General features: G+C 39.0%; 1 protein-coding gene across 4 annotated transcripts; it reads left to right on the forward strand.

Moving 5' to 3' along the window:
* Positions 1-1,090: 1,090 nt before the first annotated feature.
* LOC110059510 (uncharacterized) lies at positions 1,091-22,080 on the forward strand. 4 transcript variants are annotated; one of them, XM_020766204.2, is made up of 20 exons: positions 1,091-1,187; positions 9,974-10,093; positions 10,286-10,640; positions 11,273-11,343; positions 12,632-12,737; positions 13,473-13,566; positions 14,079-14,186; positions 15,155-15,203; positions 15,463-15,534; positions 15,885-15,940; positions 16,087-16,186; positions 16,553-16,651; positions 16,930-17,010; positions 17,110-17,248; positions 17,350-17,410; positions 17,583-17,884; positions 18,702-18,823; positions 19,196-19,282; positions 19,375-19,716; positions 19,992-22,080. In XM_020766204.2, the coding sequence occupies exons 3-20, from the start codon at positions 10,430-10,432 to the stop codon at positions 21,057-21,059; spliced, it is 3,168 nt and encodes a 1,055-aa protein (XP_020621863.2). In that variant the 5' UTR covers positions 1,091-1,187; positions 9,974-10,093; positions 10,286-10,429; the 3' UTR covers positions 21,060-22,080. The 4 variants fall into 4 exon arrangements, with proteins under 4 accessions (XP_020621863.2, XP_020621864.2, XP_020621866.2 ...); XM_020766205.2 differs by lacking the exon at positions 1,091-1,187 and adding an exon at positions 6,022-6,102; XM_020766207.2 differs by lacking the exon at positions 1,091-1,187 and adding an exon at positions 6,416-6,805.
* The last annotated feature ends 1,488 nt before the right edge of the window (positions 22,081-23,568 follow it).

A 23,568-nucleotide genomic window follows, 5' to 3' on the forward strand; every position in this document is an offset into this window, starting at 1 on the left:
CTATTAGGATTACTAAAAAGAAGGGTCACCAATACTTTCTAAAAAATGCGGCTGATGAAACGAAAATGTGGCTGCATCATCTTATGCAAGTCTTTGAAACCAGGAGAAAAAAATCAAAAATCCGAAAAAAAACAAACAAAAAAACACGGAAAAATCAAACGATTTCGAACAGGGGTGCAGGCGAGGGTTTGGCAAACCCCGCGAGATAAATGGCCGTGAGAACATTGGGCTCCAAAGAAACATGAATGATTGACAGGTTCAACACCCAGAGCACGGAGCCTTTTTAAAAGTTCTTTTGTCTGCGATTGTTTTGTAATCACTTTGACATTTGGCGTAAAGAGGGTTGACATGTTAGCTTAATTTGGAAACCTGCACTTGCCTATATGAAAAGTTAATTGCTCATTTGAAGTTTTGGACGTATTACAATGAAGATTAACTATCCAGATTGTGAAGCTCTTACGCTTAATTTTCGAGATTTAAGTCTCTCTTGAAACCGAAGGGGTTGCAATTTTTATCATTTCTAGGACTTTTGCCCTTTGTTGACAAACTAACGTCATGAGGTGTAATATCAACTTCGATGTATTTTACACCCTGCAAATTTGATAATTGAAATATTGTCTCTACGTGTTTAGCATATACCCTCTTTACAAGGGACTTTAATCTCAACGTTTAAAACTTTTTCTCGCCAAGATTTGCCCAGTTAGACTTTCGTTTGATCTCCACGCTTCATTAAGTTCGTGTGTAATCCTGAATAAACATACATTCCTGTTGGAAACGTGATAAAATTCATCGCCGCTTACTTATGTTTACATTGATCACCTCTTCAAACTTAATTATCAAATACCTCTGATCAACAGATCGATTCAGTCACGACAATTGTCACACCGACTAAACACCAACAAAATAATCAAGCTTATACGTTACGAGGAATTCAAAACTCGCCAGAAAACTCGATCGAAATTACACTAAAGTTTTGCGTGTTGTGTATTATGATGTTGAGCCCTCGGGGGTTTAACAAAGTGGTGAATCAATTGTTCCCGTATGACAGACATTAGCTAATATCATTTGACCCCTGTGACAACTGCCATTCTTGTAGCACAGTGTAGACACTCATATCCACATTACACGGCTCAAGTAGCAGAGGAGTACAGATCGAAATTTTGCTCGTCGTCTTCAGTTTTCAAAAGGTGAGGAACAGTTGTAACGCTTTCTTTCTGAGATACTTAAAGTGGCTTCTCCGATGTTGCATTTAAAGGGGTTCTAAAAAGCAAACGAAAAGGCGTGATTAAGGGCTAGAGAATCTGCTTGCATGTAATATTGATTAAGGGGCCATGATTGCATTGCTAATCTTTTACACAAAGGAACAAGGTGGCTTGTGAAAACAAATAGCTCTCACTCTCGGATTTCTTTAGAAGTTCTTGGCTAGTTTTAAGATACTGTTTCCCAAAGTGGTGTTGAGAATTTGGAAGCGAGTACTTGATTTTCAAGACAGACCGTATGTCCTGTTCAGAATTCCAGAGTCGAGAATACACAAACTCTGGCTCTTATGAATCTGATGGAATGCAAGCGAGCCGTCATTAGCTCCAGCCATAATCTTTCAAGGGGTCGACAGTGTAGGTCATGCGATTACGGTTGATTCTGGACAGATAAGGTTCGAGTTTATGTTATTGAAGAACGGGCACTGCATGAAAACAGAGTCTACAAAGTCCTACAACTTTGTAAGAAATGTTTTTTCGAAGCTCCAGTTAGTCTGGGCAAATATGTGACGTAATAAGGGCGGATATGCCAAGAGGACTGATGTTTTCGTCTGTGTCGCCGGGACGCATCTTTGGAGAACAGATTTAAAGAGGATTCGAGATTATCGGTCACTTTTGTGTAAATACATAATATTGAGGTCATTATGTCGGGTCAGCTGTGGCGAGGATCGGAACAGATACGGCTACATTCCTAAAGAAATTAACGTCCTTTTCGTAGAGATGGCACTTTTGTCAGTTTTGTCAGCACATGAAGACATTTGGGGTCGTAATTGGGATCTTTCTGTACCATATTGCAAATTTGGATGGCGCTGACAGCTTCGACGAAGAACAATGGACGAAGTGGGAGGTCACACGCATTTCACAGATTCTGTGCACCACATATCAACACAGGAATCACAGCTGTCTCTAACCAGCTGATAAACACCATGTTTTACCACTAAACGCAGGAACTCTTATTTGAAACCGCTTTCTTTCAATCTAACAGCGAAGGAAGTATACTAGCAAATGGTGTCACTCGAATTTCCGTTTACTCTTTCCTTAATAGTGTATCGCCTATTGTTCGCCAATCACTTCATTGTTCAATTCCGGCGTCAGGCTTGGTTGGTATTTTTAATGGTCACGCATACGGGGCTCATACGCCACAGACGTTGCTCGCATATTTATAGTTAAGTATTTAGTGATATCACTATTAAGCGCTTTTTGTGCATACCGCCCGATCCATTAAAAGCGATGTCTTATTTTTAGGCGTCTTAGGCCTCTTAGCGCATATGTTTTGCCAGACAATCCAGAATTATCTAGATTTGTGTTTCTATAAACGTAATTTTCTACTTATAACGAGATTACCACGCGCAAGCCCGCATATTTGCATATGTATTCACCAACCTCGTTGATTTCAAACCTGAATAAAGAAAACGAACCAGAGGGAAAAATTGCTCAACGTGAAAAACATCCCAACACCTCACTAAGCAAACACTGCTTACCCGCACGACACGCGGGACTCCCACGCGAGATCAAGGAGTGGAGAGTTCTGGAAACAATCATCTTCTTCATTTCTGTCAGTTGGTGATATTGCTTTTATGTTTTGTTATTAAGTAAAACAGTCGCAGGACTAAAGGGCTCAGTAACCTCAAATAATATTGATCACCAATACTGTTTATGTTTAAAATCTGGTAGCGTTGGTAACAGGACGTACGTTCGAGGAACAATATAATATAATTTGCAGTTTATTTCCTGTCGTCGAAGGTCTAGCTAATGTTTGTTAATACTGTCGGATCAGAGGATTATGAACCCTCTTACTGCCGCTCTATAAATCAAGCTTATATTACGTACTAGCAGACTCAAAGAAGGGGTGTTGGAGTACAGAATGGTGCAGTCTTCCGTCTGCTTGGTTGTCAGATTGTTGCGTCTGGGGGTGGGCAAAATAAACCCTCTCTCTACTCCCCCGCCTTCCATTTTTACAATTGTCTAATACGGCCGATCCTTGGTGAGTACTCATTGGAATTTTTTGTGGGGGTGTGCCAATCAGTTTAGTGAAACAACACGAGAATCAAACCCTCTAGATCAAACACACTTATGTACACGACGCAGTGGAGCATACACCCGGAGCATACACGGCTATTTGGCATGTTCGGCCTATCTCGATATGGAACATTCTGCATCGTGACTTGAAGAGAACACTGCACTGCAATATTTAACGATTTTAGCCAGCTCTAATAAGATTATAGTTAGAGCTAGCTAATAATAATTGTAGCTAGTCTCATTTTATTGTACAAGCCCGCATCTTTCACCTGAAAGTCTGAAAAACCAAAACAAACACAGTTAAGTGTGACGTGACACCTTTGAGATTGCGTGATGGTTGTCGCGTGCCATGCCACACATCAGACAGGACACCTCAACCTATCTATCGACGACAGAGATAAAATTGTGTTGAATAATTTTCTGACAGCTGGGAGGGAAGATAATTGTCCCCCAGAAGCACGTCTGCAGTCCTTCGGTATCATATTCACCAGATATGCACATAAGTTATTTTTATCGCAGTAAAAATACTGTAGTGATTTTTCACCGCGTGATATTTTTCGTGGCAATTGCAGACTTTGCAGTTTCAGAAAGTCGTTTCACTCTTCACAGAAATTACTTGAAGTTGCTCGCTGTAAGTCCTTAGGTGGCTTTTTTTTTTCGCACATACCTCAGAGATTTGAGACTCACTGTGCCGTCCTCCTGATAGAATAGAAGCTTTTCGTCGTTGTCTTGTCAGGAATGGGCGATGTTTCATCCAGCAGTCCCCTCATTTAATACTCAACTTGATCCGCTGGGCGGATTTCCGGATCTCTTGTGAACGTATCAATATTATTAGGCCCCTGTTGTTTTTCTCTGAAGCTAAGAAACCCGTTGCTCTAAAAATGGAACCCAAGATTATTTCTGGGACGCGGGCAACTCAAACCCATTGAAAGTGTCTGGTGTGAACGCGCTCTAATCTGTCATAGTAACATTAGCAAGAAGGTTTCCGCCCATTTTTCACATGGGACTGATTGAAACATTTTTGTGACTAAGGCTCAGTTCAGACGCCGAACTTTTCATGAGCCGAACCAAATACATTGAATTAAGTACATGAAAAGTTCGGCGTCTGAATCAGTTAAGAACGGCTATTTGAATTTGGAACGGCCCAGCCGTTCTTCCCGCCTAGCTCAGCCGGGAATTTCGGCTTTGGAACGGCTTTGATTCAGACGTCGAACTTTTCATGAGCCGAACCTAATGTCTAAATTATTATAACGTATTTTACCAGCAGTTTTTACTTTGCCTGAAAATCGCTGACATTTCGATGTGTTTTGGTTTAAACTAAATAAAGTTCGACGAATTAAGTTCGACGTCTGAATCAACAGGTGTACTTTTGATAATTTGGGTCGGTCCAAATTCGAATTAAGTTCGGCTCATGAAAAGTTCGGTGTCTGAACTAGGCCTAAGGTTTTTATCAAATATCCACCCCCAACGTAGAGGCAATATTTCCCTTTGTACCTTGTTTAATTCCCGATCGCGGCAGATCGAGACACATGGAGACAGGCTTGTCTCACAGCCAAAGGACCTTTTCACTGAGGAGTGAAATATATGTAAAATTTCTAAATATTTGTACAACATCGAAATTTTAAAAAACAACTCATACTACATTTTATTCCGGCTAATACTGTTCAAAAGATGGCTCAAAACGGAGATCTTTGCACCTAGATCATCATTACTTTCTATTCGTGTGTTAAAAAGCGCCTGTGTACACACATTGAACAATTCATTCAAAGATCATTTGTTCCACAAACAAAGCTAATTTAACGCGTGTGTGCACCCGAATAAAAGAACAAACGCATGAACATGTATAAATTACAAGAGCGACCGATCACAAGTTCGAGCTGTGCTTCGTGTCTGTTTAGACAAGTATATTGGCTTCAAAAGAAACACGTTATTTGTGAGAGTGGCGCCGAGTTATTTTTTCAGCTGAAATTATTCGAAGTGTAAATTAGACTTATCTTCCTTTTAAAAAAACAAACAACTTGAAAGCGCTCGGGGAAAACTTAAGAAAGAAAAAGAAAACTGACTTGCTTACTGTTTAAAGAAATTGTCGCTTTTCAAAAGCGGAGGTAGTAATTACCTCATAATCATATCCAAGCCTTTTAAATAAGCCATTTACAATACATAAATATCGACCGATAGCTCTCATTTGCTTTCAGAAATCATATTGATCAGTTATTCCACCCAGTTCGATGCAGCTGTCTTTGAAAACAATATAAGATAAACCCGTTTTCTGCAGCTGATAATTTCCGTCGCAGAGTTCAGGCTAAAAAGTGCATCAAATGACAAATAGGCTCAAAAATTTGTCAACGACGAGGCAGTTAAGATCTCATCGAGAAAATAACTTCGAATAAGCTCCGTTGCTTTGAGATGTAGTTGCTATATAAACTTGAAATCTACATTATGTCGCCTTTGTGATGTCAATTTCATTGTTTATTGTGTTTTGCCAACCGCGTGCGGTATGGCGGATAACTTTTCAAATTTGTTTTAAATTTATCGTTTTAATAGAAAAGTGCGGAATAAAATTGGACTGTAGTTGCATTTTTCTGTTGTTGACGGGGCTAAGGGAGCGAGAACACGGAATTCGTGGTGTTGGCAAACGTCACTGTTGTGACAACTTCCGGTAGTGATTATCTAAAAACATGAATAACTTCTCCCAAGGGGACGATTTAAGTGGGCCAAATGTGTGATATCGAGAATTCTATTTCAGATCTCAAGTGATAGACACCAAAGATCTTGCTCTCGTCGAGTAGAGTTTCAAAATTGCTACTCGCTACTCGTTTCTGGAAAGGTAAGATCGTGACTTCTTACATTTCGTGTACATTTACATTTATATTCGGAGTTGTGTTTATCCTGTTCTTGGTTCGTGAATTTGAAAAACATTTGAAACGGCGTGCATACTTCGTGATGCGGCGGTGTCGGGGCTCGCAACGGATGTCTCCCGACCCTTTAAATTATCAACTTTTACATCATCCTTCTCGCGCGCAAGGACTCGAAATGTTTACAGGTATAAAACCTTTCAGCTTTTCATAGCTTGCAGAGATTTCAGAACGTTTTTGTTTGAAAACGTGTGAGTGAATAGAGGCGTCAAAGGTTATTATAAACGGAAGGCTACTTTCGAACAAGCTGCCGAGCCGTCGGGGTTCCAGATCAGGATCGAATGTCACAAGCTTTCCAGTGGGAAATATTCTTTTTCTAGCTACTGTTCAGAGTTCAAGTTTTGAGATCGCTTCGTCAAAGTTCGATTTGAGCTCGCCAAAACTGCCATGCATTCGCAGAGATCTTGATGAATGTTTAATTAGTAGAATTAAGCCGGTATGTTTGTAATGTATTCATATGTCTATTTTGCTCGCGTTTATATTTCGTAAATGATTTTGTAATTAGCAATAATTGCATTTAGAGCGCGCTAACAGCAGCCAAAGGGATTTCAGGCAAGAATTTCAACCCATTTAACTCTCCGGATAACCAAAGTCAAGCATTTTCTAAAGGAAAAGGTAAATTTGTAGTTATCTTTTAATCAGATATTGCGGTTGACGCGTCATACGGCATTTATAAACTGGGCTATCTTATTAGGGTATTACAACAATTTACAATGACTTCAACCAGACGTTTCGTTTGCTGTAGTGTTTCGCTTTTATTCTCGAGCACACAAGCGTAAAAGTGACTTTTCAACAATAACAGAAAGATTTTTCTGGTAAATTCAAAGCCAAGTTGGCTTGTTTTTGTTTTTCCCACTCGAGCGAAAACGAGGGGTCGGTTGGAATATCTGCTATAAACCAAGGATGACACGTTTTAAGCTAAAACCGCACATCATACGCGTGCAGTAACACGACATGAGCTCCGTCAACCTTATTGGTTGTTATTTCAGTCAGGCAGGAAGAAAGGTCGATTACTTTACTTTCACAGTTTGTTTGTTAAATTTATCGGGAGTAATAAATCGCTAAAGAAATTTATACATGTTGTTTTCCTCATTTAAAATGCCTTACGCGGTGTTTATATCATGTCAGTTTAACGAGCAGAGCGACATCTGCTTGTATCTATTGAAACCATCACGAAAATTCAAATTTTCACCAATGTTTCAGAAATCGGCAAGTATAGTTTTCTTTCCATCTAGAAATTAAATAAGGTACATATAAAAATAAAATAAAACGCTTTTTAAAGTGCATCATGCATATTCGCTTTAGAAAACCAAAGTCACGTCAAGTTATTGAAATATGTCAACAGATATTTCAAAGATATTGAAACAGCAAGAATTTTCCTCGTATTCTCCGCTCATCGCCTTTCTATTCTTTCGGTAATTTGTTCCGCTGATTATAAGAAATCAGAAATTTTGTTTATAACAACAACAAGAAGGATTTTTCTTTTTTCAAAGAATAGATCAAAAAGTTATTCGCGATCAGTTTGAATTCATGCAAGGATAGTGCACTCTTAAGGTACACTGATTGTAGACATGAAGTATATTTGCTCAGCCCTACCTAACAAGGGAAGTCAATTTTTTTTTTTTTTCAGCGGCTGGTGTAGCAGATTAGTTTGTATAACATAAAAGGATCTGCTTTGCACGGTTTGTTTTGTTTAATGCTTCAGCTTAGAAAAGAAATGCCAGTCTTTTGGATCCAAAAATAGAAAAAATAAAATCCGCTTAATTTATATTTGTATATACGGTTACGCGCCGGCACTAGGATATATTGCAAGCGATTTTAACGCCCCCCCTACTGAGCGACATCAAGTCGTCTTTTGGAGTCACAGAAACTGTTAGCTTTGAATCAAAGTGTAATAATCACATTTTTAGTTATTCTTAGCGCTCTGTTGCCACATATATCGAAGAGTTTCACACGACTATTTACTGTGAGTCCCTCTGTTGAAAGCGTTGTCGCTTGAGTGATTTTAATGTTTCGCGATCAGTGATTGCCTGAAGCTGTTCTGGATATCTGTTGTTATGCGCCTTGTTTTCGAGATTTTGTGTAACAATAACAAAATGAATGGTTGTGACGTTGTTGAACTTTACCAGCATTGTGAATATCTTCTCATAGGCTAAACGACGTTTTTAAAGGCACGTCGATTGTAATTATGTTTTCGCCCGGGGCGAGAATTTACCTCTAACCCTGTTTTTTCAAGCGAGAACAAGGAGCGAACTGTAAATTTACTTTTGAACCTCGGATTGTTGGAGAGGCGACGATTTGAAGTGTGACTCTATGATTGACAGGAAAAAAAAAAGTGTTTACAAAATGAACTTGTGATCGTTGTCAGCAAGACCATTATTTAGCTCCCGGTATTCAAAATTTCAGTCGGAAGCGTCAAATGAATTGTACTAGTCCCTGCGGAAACAATCGCAGTTCTTTAATGTCGTAGATTTTCTGCCTCAAACGAGCAGGGATTCGGAAGGCTTGATTTGTATTTGAGTAGTTTAACGCTCGGATTAGAAATGTAAGTAGTCGAAATAGCCTTGACATGTACTTAACTCCTCAATCAAAATAAGCTCGCAGGTGATATGACAGGGTTCACGCATTTAAGGATCTCTCAGCCAATCAGAGAGCTTCTTGCAACGCCTCATGCTGATTTCGCCAATCACGATCGACAAAGAAACCATCTGTTCTCGGTTTGTTCACTTCTCTCTTGTCTTCTTTGCTCATCTAAACAGCCAAATTGTGCGGTTTCTGCATTGAGCTGACGGAGAGAGCATTTTCTCGGCCGGGGGTTAGCATTTGTTGGACTACTCACAGCGATTCTAGCCAAGATTTGTGCGGTTGTCCTCTCGTCAAAGGTGATCTGTTCCTTCTTGAAAGCGCGTGCATCTCTCGTTTTGAAATAGCCTGATTTGACTCTGCAAATTTCCGTTCATCTCGATATAAATGGTTAAATGGTTGTCGTATTGTAGAGGTAAGTTGCTCCTTCGAAAATATTTTGTATTTTTTCCCGTATTCTTGTTCTTCTATGTTTGCGCCTTCACGGCGAGCTCACTCGCGTAGACAACATTTCCATTTGGACAAGTCGTTTCAACGGTTTGAAGTGTAATCGCTGTTGAGACAATAATCGTCCACATCTCTCGTGTTAATAATATATTATATTTACAACACATGTAAAACAGAGCACAGCTATTATATGCGAATTTTCTCCTTGAATTCGACAAGCTTTCGTTTAGCAGCAAGTAACGGCAACTTCTGTGGGCGGATGGCATTCAGTTGTGTTTGTTAATGTTTTTCTAGGGTTTTTCAAACACGAACAAGGGAATAAATCCCACGGTTAGCATGTTTACTTTGCTGTTTTGAAAAAAGTTACGTTCCAAAGTGAAAGCGAGAGAAAAGCAAAACAATTTTCTTTTGAACAGTCGTTTTATAGTTCGGGCATCGGGTTTTTGCTTCTGCAGGTTCCGGTGAAAAATTGTTCGCTTTGAAGGCGGTGAATATCTGGTGTGGGTCGTTGTCTTCATAATCATCTTAAAACAATAGATTTTAGAATGTGTCACCGACTCGTCGACTTTCACGATAGGAAAGATTTGCGCTGCCTTTATCGCTTCCAGTGCGTTTGATCTTGTGTCTAGTAGTGTAAAATCCCTGTTATTTCACTTTCAAAATCCACCGGTCCGCAACCGAAATTTTTATGTAGTGGTAGCCGTCAATTGGTTTCTAATGTGGTTTCTTTGGTGTCATTCACATTATACACAGAATTTATTCAAGCGGAAACCGCAAGGTACTCGACATTCGTGACTCCGCCGACGTTGAAAATCAAGCAAAGAGATCGACAGTGGTTTTATGGAGTTAACTTGACTGGAACTTCGATTTAAGGTAAATAGATTGTAGGATTGGGCAGATTTAAAATTTCCTGTCGCGAGAGCGTGTCTATTGTAAGGTTAATTGTCTGAATAAATTAGGAATTACATTATGAGGTGTCGGTCGAGAGGTGTTGAAAGGAGCGTTCATCGGAAGGACAAGGATTTTTCAAGTACAATTTATTCACTTTCCTGTTCAATGTTTCAGGTCAGTGGATAGTTTGCTACAGAAGCATCCGCGAATAGAGTGCCTGGTTTCACCACTTTCGAATCGGACGAGATCCCTCGAGCTGGGGAAGTTGGTTGTAACACGTTTGCTCCAAAGAGAACCTTTCGCCGGCGAGGAATAGATATGAACATGGGTGGCAGAAGTGAAGCTACTTCAGAGTGTAAAAGTGTGACCAATTCAACAAGGAATTCGATCTCTCAAGACGACAAGGGCAGTGAATTAAAGGGAAGGAAACAAGCCGGGAGATCGGCTAGTAGCGATATGAAAAGCGAAAATGCCGAGCCTTCGAAGTTGACTTACACTTCAGAAGAAGATGTTTACTACGAACCGGGAGGTAAGCAGAAGAGAACTTCGGAGAAATTTGTCGAATTTCAAAAGCCGTTCTGTGTCAAAAACGATATGGATTGTTTGTACTATTAGAATAATTACTTGTAATTAATATCACACACGAAAGGGAAAAATACACCTAGCATTGACAATTCTGTATTGCTCGTCGACTTCAAAGAACGATTTTTAAAACATTTATCTTGTTCCTAGCGAAGTTTGAGGACAAACGTGCTATCAACAGTTTCTTATGCGTTCTGTTTTTGTTCTTATAGATTCTGCGGTCTATTGCGAACAATGCTCTTTCCGCTAAACAATGTGGCCTATGGCTCGTGTAAATTGTAAATTTGCATTCGACATGTTTACCTTTGTTGTGGAAATCATTAAGAATTAGTCGCGTTGCTGATGCGATATATAAAGCAATTTTTACCTGGGGACTTTGTTAAATCGTTTCCTCGATGAAGGCTATGTTGAAAATTCACGATTTCCACGGGACTTGGTTAAACGCTTTCAAAACATTTTGAAACAAATAAACCAGAACATCAAAACAAACACGGGTTATGCGCGCGGCACGCGGAGTTCAAATTTTTCATTTTTAGCTAGCCTCGCTCAAAAAATTAATCTTTTTACTTCTTTTCACAGACTGCGTTTATATCGACAGTCAAAGACCGGATGTGGCATATTTTATTTGTGCTATCAAAGAGTTTCGTATGGTAAGTTTTTGTATCTTTGTTTTTTTTTTCCCTGTCAATGTTTATGTTTAACTTTTTGCTTGTAGATTCCTGGTGGCCGTTTTCTTCCTCCCTGTTACACCTCCAATGTTTGTTTCTTTTTCTCTTAGTGCAAAATCCTATCAGTATTAAGTGTGCTGTTTGGTAGAAAAATTTAAAATGTTTTTTATTTCAAGTTTCATTATCAAATTATGGGAAGGCATCAATTTGTGGAAGATTTCAATTCAGAATAATTTATTTATTTATGCAAGCAAACACTTCTTTTCCGTTCGATTTGTAATATAATCTTGTTTTCAAATGGCTCTTTTTGTCCAATGTTCTACCTCAATCGGTGAAAATAATTTATATTTTCTAACATTTATTTTTCAACTGAAATTTTTTGATAATCTTCAGCACAAATGATTATAAGTACAATGATTTTCAAATACAATATACATTTTTCATATGTTACTAAATCAGTCACCTTTTGCTTTGTAACACCCCAACATACATAAATATAAGGGAACGTTCACGTAAACTTGGCTTTATTTTGTTTTGTTCTTTATCAGGCAGTATACAGCTGCCTATAGTTGTTATTTAAATTGCAAAATTTTAATGTTGAAAAGTTTTCTTGTGGCTTTGTGACTAAGAAATTTTTTCAGTTAAATTGAGAGATTCAAATTATTTAATTATCTTCTTGTAACCTTGCTGAAATTGTATTTAAATTTTGCCCAATTTGTTTTTCTTCCATATCTTTCAGTTTTATTGTTTGGTTGGGCAAACATCATCAGATGAATTTCTGTTATTATTTATATTTTTTGTTAGTTTTGCTCAAAAAGAAATAGATAAGCTGCAATTTATTTCAATTTGACTTTTTGCAGATGACTTATAGAGTGGAACATTTTTAAAACTGCAATGAATATTGTAACAATCAAGAATCTAATGTAATTCAAGGTGTGAAAAAAAAAAGAAAAATCACTGTTACAAGATTTCTTACAAATGTTGGATCAGTGCAAGGCTTAATTTTTAGTTATCGTTTCATTTGTCAATTTAAGGCAATAAGTTTAATTATTTTTACAAGCAGGTGATAAAATTGGAAACTGATGGTTGCCATGTATGTGTTACCAAATCAGAGTTAAATACAAAACTTTTCAAATGACAAAATAAATAATAAGAAAATGAATTTGAAGGCAACTTAGTAGTGTAGGACTTCTATTTAAATTTTCGATGGTAAAGATAAGACAGTGTGATAAGGCTTGTAAGAAAACTAACGTCCTTGTTTTTTCATCAGAGCAAACGAGACTCCCTTGTCGTGGTGGTAAGATGGTACTATCGTCCTTCAGAGGTCCCAGAATCAGTCTACCAGCTATTGATTCAGGATAGAAATGCAGAAAATGGTACATTATTTTAAGGAATATTGTTTTACTAGTGTGTATAAATCTACACAGGCAGCTGCAGTTTTTCCGGTAAAATCATGACACCTTTTCCACATTTATCATTTTAGTTATTCAAACTGTCAAGTTGTTTATAGTACGCCAATAAACTTGGAAAAATAAAAGCAAGCTAAAATAATTCTTTATTGGTCATAAGAATAGAAAAAAAGGTGGTTAAAGGGACAGCATTTGAGGGGAAAAAAGTCTCAGTGCATACAGTTGATTGGTTAACTCTTAAAATTTTGTTAATTAATATGTATCTGAATTGAAATGTTATATAGAAAGTAAAACCTGGTAAAACCAGTTTATCTAACATTTTGGTTTTAAGTCTATGTATTATTGGAACTCTAGAGTTTTTTTTGGAACTTGAGAAAGAAGCTAAATAGTGTAACTGAACACCACACCCCCTCCTTTGTTACAATCTTGACTGTATTGACAAGGACATTCAAGGTAACCTAAAAAAGAAACTGTTTTTCCCAGAGTACTCTTTACAACTCACACACGTCTTCATTCACAAAAAGTGGGCAGTTCAGAAATTGAGGTAGCCGGATTTTTTAGCTGGTGACCAGGACTTAATGAAAACCCTATTTGCTAATATGAGAATTTCATGATAGATCATGACATTTTTAGACAAATAACATGCTGATTGCTGTTGACGACTAAAGAGTCAAACAGCTGACATTTGAAATTTGTTTCTAGGTTCTGGTGACCACATTCTAGAGGATGTTGCTGTCAAGGAGCGAGAATTGTTTATTTCAGATGCGACAGATGTCTATCCAGCTTCTGCACTAAGGTGAGTAAAAACAACCTTCATGGTCAAACGTTTTTCCAATTGCTCTGTAATGACAGCAGCTTTCCAAATTTATAGATTTTAATAATTATTATTAAAAATTGTTTGTCCCAAAATGTGCAGAGCTCTTGCTTTCATCATTTTTTTGCATGACGCCATCTATACAACTCTGCTGAATTTTCCTGGATTTTCGTGGATACAGACCGAATCTCCCAGTCTCCCATACAGGTCACTGAATCTCCTGGGCAATGTGAAAGAAAACATATAAAATACATTTTTCAGAAATTTTTTTGCCAAACTGTGGCATTTTGGGAGAAAAGTTTTGAATATTTGATGCGTTTTTGTGGTTTAATAGGCAGAGCTGTACCATTACTGTGAACAATTTTTTTAAGATCAAAGAAGGTAAAATTGGCAACCTGCAGGATTTCAACTTTTTTATGTTGGTATCTCTGTGACACATGTAACAACAAGCAGTGAAATGTCTAACTTAATAATGGTCATGGTTTTTTTCCTAGGGGAAAATGCAAAGTGCGACCATTTGTGGAGATCACAGATTCAGTCAAAGGATACATACAGAAAGATGATTGCTTTTTCTATGTACTTGGTTACAACCCAGAGACAAGGTAATGGGTGCAATGAACTGCTTTTGAATTAGTTTTGAAATCAGCTTACTGGGATTGTTTTCATTGGTTAAGTAGATACAGCTGGTTGGTTATCAAAGAAATAGAAAGCATTTTACTCTCTGTTTACTCAAGGTTAAAGAAACACTCTTGGAAGAACTTGAATTAAGAAAATAGTTGAAAAGTAAACATTGACTAGCCTGTGGCACTAAATTTTTGTAGGTTCTAATTTTTGCAATTTTTTTCATTTTTTTGCACACTATCCACAAAAAAGGTTCCTGCAAAAAAATTCCCGCAAAAAATTCCTCTGCAAAAATTTACTCCACTGGTGAAATTATACATACAAACAGAACAACACTACGAAATGTTATTGCTGATCCATTGCTGGAGCAATCAGCCACACAAGGACATGATGCAATTGTGATAGAGTGATGCTGATCACTGGATTGCTGTGTTTAACATCTCTACATGTTGCTTTACAAATTTCAATTACAGTGGCAGATTTAGGGGAGGGGCCTGGGGCCCTCGCTTATTTTGGGTAAAAAAAGAAAAAGCTGGCAGGGCAAGCACTGTCCCCCCAAACCCCCCACCCTTTAGCTCAAGGTCTGGATCCACCACTGAATTAAATGTGACTGCCTGAAAATTGCAAAAATTAGTACCTAGCAGAAAAAAAAAACAGTTTTTTACAATCTGAAATATTAGTTCTCGCAAAACACAAAAAATTGGCAATATGCAAAAATAAACTCCTGCAAAAATTTAGTGCCACCACAACATTTCTTCTTGAGTCCCCCTCTCCTCTCCCCCCCCCCCCCCCCCACCCAAAAAACGCTTTAACCTGGTCACAGGTCATCAACTTTCTATAATGGAAGGTCTAACTGTTTGAAGCAAGGAAATGAATTCAAGAAGTGATCACACTACATCAAACCCCGATGGTTTGTAATATTCATTGTGTTGTTTTTTCTTTGTTTCAGGAGGTTAGCAAATACCAAAGGTGAAATAAGAGTTGGAGTAAGCCATCAGGTAAAAAATTAACCTTATGTGCAAGCTGCCTTTAAAATTATGATGCATCACATCTAAATACTGTATGTCCATTAGATAATGGTCTTCTCTTCTCCCCTTCTTTCTCTCTTCCCACATCAGATATTTATGTTAATAAGGTGTAATTTGGGTGTTATAATTACTGGTATGTTGTGATGTTGCTACAGTATTTACCACTCTATATAGTCAATATCCCCTTCTTGGTATCCAATACCATTACATTAGTGGTTTATTATTGCAGGCGACTCTCCCAGAGTGTTGTCCATATCCTATGAATAGCTCAGAGGAAGCAGAAAAACCAAGAGAAGAGCTGGTAGGAATATATGTTATTTATATACTTTCGATAATCCTTTCAATCTGTGGGGACCTCATGTCATGCTCTTATAAAGCAAGACTATTTAACTTTCCCAGTGCATGTCTCTGCCCAATGATTATTTTATTATTATGGTTGTTATGGCAACCTGAAAAATTCTGATTGGTCACCTGCGATGTCTCATCAGGGGTGGGGGAAAGTAGCGTTACTCCTAGCTGCTTCATGCTATGAATCCAGAGTCAAATGGGGTGCTGACCTTGTGATCCATCTGGGCTTGTAGACAGATAATTATTTTTCTTTCTTTCTTTAACTCTCTTGATATCATTTAACTTTTTTTATTTCCTTATCAGATGTGGAATCCAACTCTTGATGACTATGAGTTGATGATGTATTTACGAGCTGCAAGGTGAATAGTAAAACTTGCTGGTGTTTTAAATGGTTCACGTAGTCAGGTTGTAATGACATTGTCGATGAAAAATTCCTTGTTTTATTGCGCAAAAAGGTTTTAACACATTTGTGGAATTAATCTTTTGTTGTGTTTGTGTGTTGAAGGAGTATGGCGCAGTATGCTGGAATGTGTAATGGTGGTTCACCTGAGGATGGCTACAGTGCTGTATCTCAGGATGCCACAACAAGCAATGCCCTTAATGTGGTGAGTTGTTTTCTGTTCAAGAGAATTTAATGAGTTTAAAGGAGCCACGTAGACGATTACTGCATACAAAATTACCTTTAAATTGAGGGAAACTTGAAAATAGTAGTCTACTAAAAAAGAAAAACACCAGAGAGATAATAATAAACCATAAAGAATCAAGGATGGTTAAGGATGGAGAAGATTGACGCAGATTACAAACGATGAAGTTGAAAAGAAATTTCTTTAAACTTAGCAAGATGCACAAACAGTGACGCAGCTCTTTTGAGAGGTTCTTTTAACTCTTGACTGGGTGAGGTTCTTTAAAAATCTCAAGTTGAACTGTGAACACTGAATAGATGATCAACCAGAACTGTTCTTTGTTCTTAGCTTCATCAGAATAATTACGATGCAGCCAAAGCCTTACAAGCTCTGGTGAAGAAGCCCTACCCCAAGGAACTGGAAAAGAAATGGTCTGATGATGAAACGGTAATGATTGAATGTTTGCTGTTACTGCATCTAGTACAAGTAGGGATCAAGAGAGCCGTCCAAAGTTTCTCTCCTTCTTTTCAATTTTCTCTTTCCCCTCTCCCTCCTCATTTCTTCAACCCTTACTCACCCACCCAACCCTAAAAGCACACGTTCTGCTAGTGTAATGAAAATAGTTACAGTCCACTTCTTCTCATAGACGAAGTGCATATTGTTGCTTTTTTATGGTTTTAGACATCCGTTTTGAATTTTTGCTTTCTTTTGTTTTTTTCGTTTAGAAAAAGTTTGTCAAGGGACTGAGGCAATATGGAAAGAACTTTTACAAGATCAGGAAGGAACTGCTTTCCCACAAAGAAACGGTAAAGATTTTTGTTTTTTTTTTCCCAAAACCTGCTCAAATTTGCTTTTTTAACCATTGTCTGTTCTTTTCATTTAAACGCTCTGTTTTCGTCTGACAGGGAGAGCTTGTAGAGTATTACTACACATGGAAAAAGACTCCCACAGCGTTGAGTTCTCGACCACATAGGCGTCGAAGACATAACGTTCTTAGGCGCAAGGCTCTCCCCAGAACATCCAAGAACATTGTCAGCGAATTCGGTAAGTAGCAAACTGCAATTTCAGGGATTGTTACCCTAAGTGGCCTAGACTTCAACAAGAAAGTTAAAGTTTCAACTCATTTGCACTTGTTCTTTCCTCAGTTGATCTTAGCTCTTGCAGTGAAGACGATTATGACAGTGATGACAGCGAAAGAGATTTGAGGTTGGTTGAAGTCGTTTCTCTGCGTTTTTCGTTTCCACCTTTTCTTCACGTGTTCTTCGCGTGGTCTTCAAGCTTTGTGCACGAACTTCTTCATCGTGCGTGATGTGTACATCGTGCGTGATGTGTACGTCTCGCGCGCGAACTATTTTTAATTTAAATGTTCTAACTTTAGGTTGTACTGTTGTCGGCATTGCTATACGACTGAGTCTCGCAGCTGGCATCACGGCAGCCAAAACAAGGTGATTTTATGCGACGATTGCCGGATTTACCACAAGAAATACGGCAAGCTTCCCGCGACAGATGAAACGCGCGAGCCGCCGCCTTACATGTTCAAGGTTGTCGTGGAGAGGGAACTCAGAGATGAGGATGGCTACATGGTGAATGGAAAACTAGCTCTCCGAAGCAGAAGAGCCATTCCTCCAGTGCAAACAACGCTAAGATCAGGACGAAACAAGACTGCTAGCCCCGTCGAAGGTATTTTTAGGTCTTTTGTTACGTAATTTCAACGCTCGTTTCTCAGATGATTGCAACGCGTGCGTAAATTGTGGCTAAAATACATTTAGTGTGCTGTTGTGGTTTATTTTTTATCCTTTGGAGTTCAAACTTCAGTGTTTGTCACTTCCGCTCAAGTATTTCAGAAATAGAGAACGCTCGGGGGTGTTTTTTTGTTGTTGTTGTTTTTAAAGATTTCTTGTTTTTAAAACTATAAAGATTTCGAAAAACGAGCGGAAGTCTGATTAATCGACAGATGTTAGAGAAACTCTATTTAAAGACCGGCGTTTTTCCTGCTGTTCGGAAGTTCCCTCAACCTTTCACGAATGTTTGAAAGCAGTGCTTTCTGTTCTGTTTCAAGTGTTTCTGCATTGTTTTGTCACTTGTAGCTGTGTAATGTCAAAAATTTTTTTTTCTGTAATGTATTTTCAGTCATGGTGGTTACTAATCTTTTCCCTAACCATATAGTGTTACAAATATTTCTCTTTTGATATTTATAATACTAACTAATGTTAACTCTGTAAATAGTGCACAATGAAGAAGTTGAGTAGAGTTGACTATCCGAAAAAAAAGGTTAAAAAAAGTGTAAAAAGGTTTTACATCGCCAGTAATCGTAGGGAGTGTCTTCACAGCTTCAAAGAGTTCCTGAAGAACTTTCACACACGAGTGATGATCATGTAAACCCAGAATTTCTCTTAAGTCAACCACGTGTAAAAAACATGGCTTTCAGACTGCGTTCAAACCTTTAATATAAATTCAATCGTAATCCAGGCTTCTAAATGTGAACAATTTGATTTAGGAGCGACTAGTGAGTCGTCTGGAGGAAGCCGAAGACTAGCAAAGATAAACAAGGCGCCTTCACCGTCAAGTGGCAGCACTTCAAGTACTGGAAGCAGCGGGGGAAAAGACAAACTCAAGAAGGTACAAAGTTCACCAAAACTTTGTTTGTATTGTTTTGTTAGGGTCTTCGTCTTTGCTGCAACTCTTCAGGTTTTCCTTTCTTGTTAAAGGAGCTCGGTCACGGTATTTTTTTGTTATTTTGGCCAGGAACAAACTGACCTTTAAATTGAAGGAAACCTGAAAATAATAGTTTACTAAGATAGAAAACACCAAAGAGATAATAATAAACCTTAAAGAATCAAGGATGGTTTAGGATGGAGAAGATTGACTCAGGTTAGAAACAACGAACCTGAAAAATTTAGGCTTATCTTATGCGCAAACCGTGATATGAATGGGGTTAATGACTACAGCAACAAATGATGCAATAGGCTGACTGGGATTTTATTTAAATAGGGTAAGGTGAAGAAAGGAAAGAAGCGTCGACGGGATCAGTCACCTGAGAATCAAACGACAGACAAACGAAAGAAAGCTCAGTCGCAGGTAAATTGAAGACTCTGCAATTTGTTTGAAACTGTATTGAGCTTTTTGTATGTAGGGAAGTTCTCTAATTTAACTGTGTACCACCCTCTTAGGACTCTGACGAAGATGCCAATGATAACGCTAGCGACACTAGCAGCACTACCGGGGGTAGGGACAGTGTACTTCCAGACCATGATGCCAGTAGCGTTTGTAGCAACAGCAGTAACAACAATGACGAGGTCGCCAGTAACCGATCGTGCTCGCCGGCCGGGAGTAGAAGTGAAGTGCCTGGGCCTGTTTCGCTTCCTCCCAAATTTAAGCGCGTCATTACGGGCGAAGAGGGACGAAGCTGTGTGCGCACTGACGTCATCTTCGTGCATCCCGAGAAACCGAAGAAGGACCTAGCGTGTTCTCGAGAAGCGTCGGTTTCTAAGGAGTCGCCATCAAAGGCTGAGGTATGTTAACCTGAAAGGCGCCTTTTTTTTTTTTAAACACGGAAATGTTTTTTTTGAAAACCAAAGTAATGACATCTCCAATCAGAATTGGAGACGGTAACATGCTGTCAGGAGGACATGCATTATTCGACAGTACTTTGTGGCAACACTTTCGAAGTCTCTTTGACAAACTTGACGTAAACGACTCCACAGAGAAAACAAGAACCGGTTTAAGCTGAGACATGGTGTACATGATTGGGTGTTTCTCAAAGATATCTGTTGTTTTGTTCTTTCAGGTTAGAGTGGAATCGTCTTCGGAAGCACCGGCTCGTTCAAGTGCCAGGCACTCACCGTACGACACTCCAGCTACCATCACGTCACATTACGAGGCGTCGCTACGCAACATGATGGCGGGAGGACAATACCATTGGTATCCCTCGAACATCCCACCGGGTATGTCATCCCAGGGCATCAACATACCGGGATTCTCGCATCCGAGCGCTGGCATGGATAGGATGCTTCCTTTGCACATGTTCTCAGGGATGGGCGTTGTCCCCGGTGCGGAATCAAGGGGGAATGCCTCGAAATTTACCGAAGGATTTGACGAGTGGTATGCGCAATATCGTACTGCTCACATGCAGTCTGCTGGCCATCATCTCCCTGCTATCTCCTATCTTCAGGGGCAGGGGCGAGTACTGGAGCAAAGCGCATTGGACTCGCGTGGCCAAGCACACGAGTCCCTTCTCAAAGGGGGCGTAGGACGTGTTATTACAGACCCTGTGACGGGGCTTCAGTATTACGGACCTCAACAACACTCGCACTCTCATCTTCACACTCACTTCCACATTCATCCTCACGAGCAGCAACATTTACAGAATTTACAGGCTGCCAATCTATCGGCAATTGATCAAGCTTATCTACAACACCCGGGAATCAGTGCCTGGAGGAACCACCCGTCTTTATGGCACAATCCAGAACTGTTACATCTCCATGGTAGCGGCGCGCGTGGAATGTTCCCCGAGGAATTGGCGCACGCCGCTGTGCCGGTTCACGGGCTCGGCTCGACACCACTGGATCGTCAACTGCAGCAACAACTTATGATGACCCAACAGAGTAAATATCACGCTCAACATCTATTACCACACGAAGAGTTTATGCGGTGTTTGAGGCAGCACAATCGAGCTCAACAAAGACTAGAAAGCGAAAAAAACGACCATTGGCTCCCGAGCATTCTAAAGAAGGATCATAGAAATCTGCAGAGCCCTTCACAACTTGAAAATGTAGTGAAGAAGAACCTGGACAGCTCTGGAGTGTATTCTTCGCCTTCCAAGAAACCTGTCACTATAGACTTATCGAATGACTAGGCTAGTTGTTTAGCATGTTTTCAGTTGAAATTAAACCCTAAAGAAATTTATTCAAAGCGAAAAATAATTTAAAGATCATTCTTCATATTGTTCATAGATCGTTAATTATTAAAAAGGGGTGTCTGCGAGTTACACGTTTCCCAACAACCAATATAGAAATGGCAGAACTGTTTCGTTTATATTTAAAATTTATTTTAGGTCTGTTGAACTTGCGGAGAGAAATAACCTATTTATTTCTTACTAAACGTATATAAAATTAGGTGGGGATTTTTGGAAATTTGTGCTTTTATTTTCTTCCGTGGAGTTTAACACACGAGAGTTAAAAAACGTTCCGTTCATTTTATTAGCATCGAATGATGGAAAAGAACTTCTACCACACATTATTTTCTATGCGAAGTATGACTTCACTCCCTCGTACTTAGTACCGTTAAAAAAGAGTGGGAATAGCGTAACGGCATATATAAAAAAGCTTTAAAACTATATTTTATTTAATACATTCTGTTTTGTAGATTTTGGGTATAATTTTGTTTATTTCCTATAAGAGCCGATTGTCTTGAAATCATTTGATATCTAAAAGGCCTGTAAAAACGTAATACGTAACGGAAAAAGAATAAAAAAGCTGTACATACATATTAAATTTTGTTCACTTAATAACAAAGGTGTTTCGCGACATACTGAAGAGATCATTTAGCTTCCGCTAAATAATGGAAATTAACGAATCGATCAAAAAGGAAGAATTATCTTATAAAAAATCTTATTACCGACCACCGCTCGAGGAACTGTAGGATGGCCAGTCACGAGAAGTGATATGTTGTTTGCAGGGATTAAAGAGTTCGTTGATGAAACGAGTTTCTTATTGAGCGGAACACGATCTTTGCGAAATCTAAGCAAGTTCTGTAACTTCAGTATTTCGACATTTCGAAACATTCCTTATAGAGAACTCGTGATGTGATTTGTAAATAAATGTTATTTATAACGTTCTTGTATGTAAAAGGATTTGTAATAAAGTCCTTTCACTTGGTGCTTTTGTTTGCTCATAATCACTTAGACGTCAATTAGACGGGCTGAGATGATGGGCCCATTTTCCAAAAGAAACCAGACCTTAGTCCCGATAACACCGGTGAAGCAACTAAAAAGCGCAATAATTATCTAATGTTGGAAGTCATTTGATTCGGAGGACGATAATTTCGTGTCTCAGTGTCGCAAAGCGTTAGCCCTGGAAGCAAATTCTGGCGGAATGGCATGGCTAACGGCCGAACCGGCTACTGTTAGGGACGGACCATTATTTTTTTAAGGGGGTGGTGAGTGGGGCAACTTCCAAAAAAAATTCTTGCACGACAAAAACGGCTAAAAACATAATCGTGTAAGGGGAGCCATGAAGAAATAAATTCGAGCAATTGCTTTCTAACATCCTGGTCTTGTGTTTGACTTTAAAAAACTCTTGCACAAGCTATTGTCCACCAAAAGAAAAGCTCGTGCACAACCTAAATGTGCCTAACCCCTTCTCTTCCGTTGCTCAAAAAAATAATGGTCCGTCCCTTACATGTGAGATGATGGCGGCCTATGCATATAATTTTGAGCCCAGATCTTTCACGCCAGTGGATTAGCCGATCTGTTCGTTAACTCTTACCAAAGTCCCTTTACTTTCATGAAAACGTACCTCCCTAATTATCAATGGCTAGCGTAACCTTTGGACAACAACGAACACAAAACGAATATGAAAGCCCTCATAGCCTCTTAGTTGAGTTCTTTGCAATATTGGGTGAAAAGTGCGGTATAACCCTCCCTCCGGCTGCCTGACGCCACCGAAGAATCCACTCCCAGAATGGATTCTTCGGTTCCTTTGACGCACCATGATCCGAGAGATCTTGGATTGATCTGTTTAGTAAAGAAACGCAAAATCCGTTTTCGGATTCTTTCGGATTTAAGAATCCGGTCTCGGATTTTCTTAAAGAAACGCACCCTTAGGCTTTTTAACCACGCCCTTTTCAGCATATTCCTTGTTGTTTGTATGCTTGCTTGCTGGGAAATGAAAGTGACGACATTTTTCTCCTAGGAATGTGGAAGAGAGATAAATTTGTCAGTAAGCGCAGTTTCGCGCTATTTCGCAGCATCAAGTCAATGTTCTCTTCGACAAATTAACACAGCCCTTCCATTCCACAATGACAATCTCTAAACAGTCTCCAGTTTATTTTTTCCCCAGGGTGAGGGTCTCCAGATCATTTATTTCAAGGGATCAAAGAATATTTTTCGGATTAGAGGGAGCTAGGGATATTACTTTCGCTAAACAATTTTAGCTGAGAGCGGGAATTCATTAATGGGGAGCAAGGGGAAAAAATGCAAAATTTTTCAGGGTTCGAGAAAACTTTTATCCCCCTGGGAGGTCCTCTAGGGTATATTAGACGAACTTGTTGGTATATTGAGAAACCAAGAAAGAAATGTCCCACGTAAATTCATTTTAACGAAACTCCAAACATTCACTTAGCTTTCGAATGGTTTGCTTGCTAAA

The sequence above is a fragment of the Orbicella faveolata genome, unplaced genomic scaffold (assembly GCF_042242905.1).
Source record: "Orbicella faveolata isolate gen_17 unplaced genomic scaffold, um_ofav_v1 contig_12, whole genome shotgun sequence".
In the NCBI taxonomy this organism is placed as follows: domain Eukaryota; kingdom Metazoa; phylum Cnidaria; class Anthozoa; order Scleractinia; family Merulinidae; genus Orbicella; species Orbicella faveolata.

What these genes read in the sequence shown, in the direction of transcription:
- LOC110059510 (XM_020766204.2), top strand. Translation starts at nt 10,430, where the DNA reads ATGAACATGGGTGGCAGAAGTGAAGCTACTTCAGAGTGTAAAAGTGTG. An exon ending in CTATCAAAGAGTTTCGTATG is followed by an intron (nt 11,344 to 12,631) that starts GTAAGTTTTTGT and finishes TTTTTTCATCAG; the next exon opens with AGCAAACGAGACTCCCTTGT. An exon ending in GACAGCGAAAGAGATTTGAG is followed by an intron (nt 17,411 to 17,582) that starts GTTGGTTGAAGT and finishes TTCTAACTTTAG; the next exon opens with GTTGTACTGTTGTCGGCATT.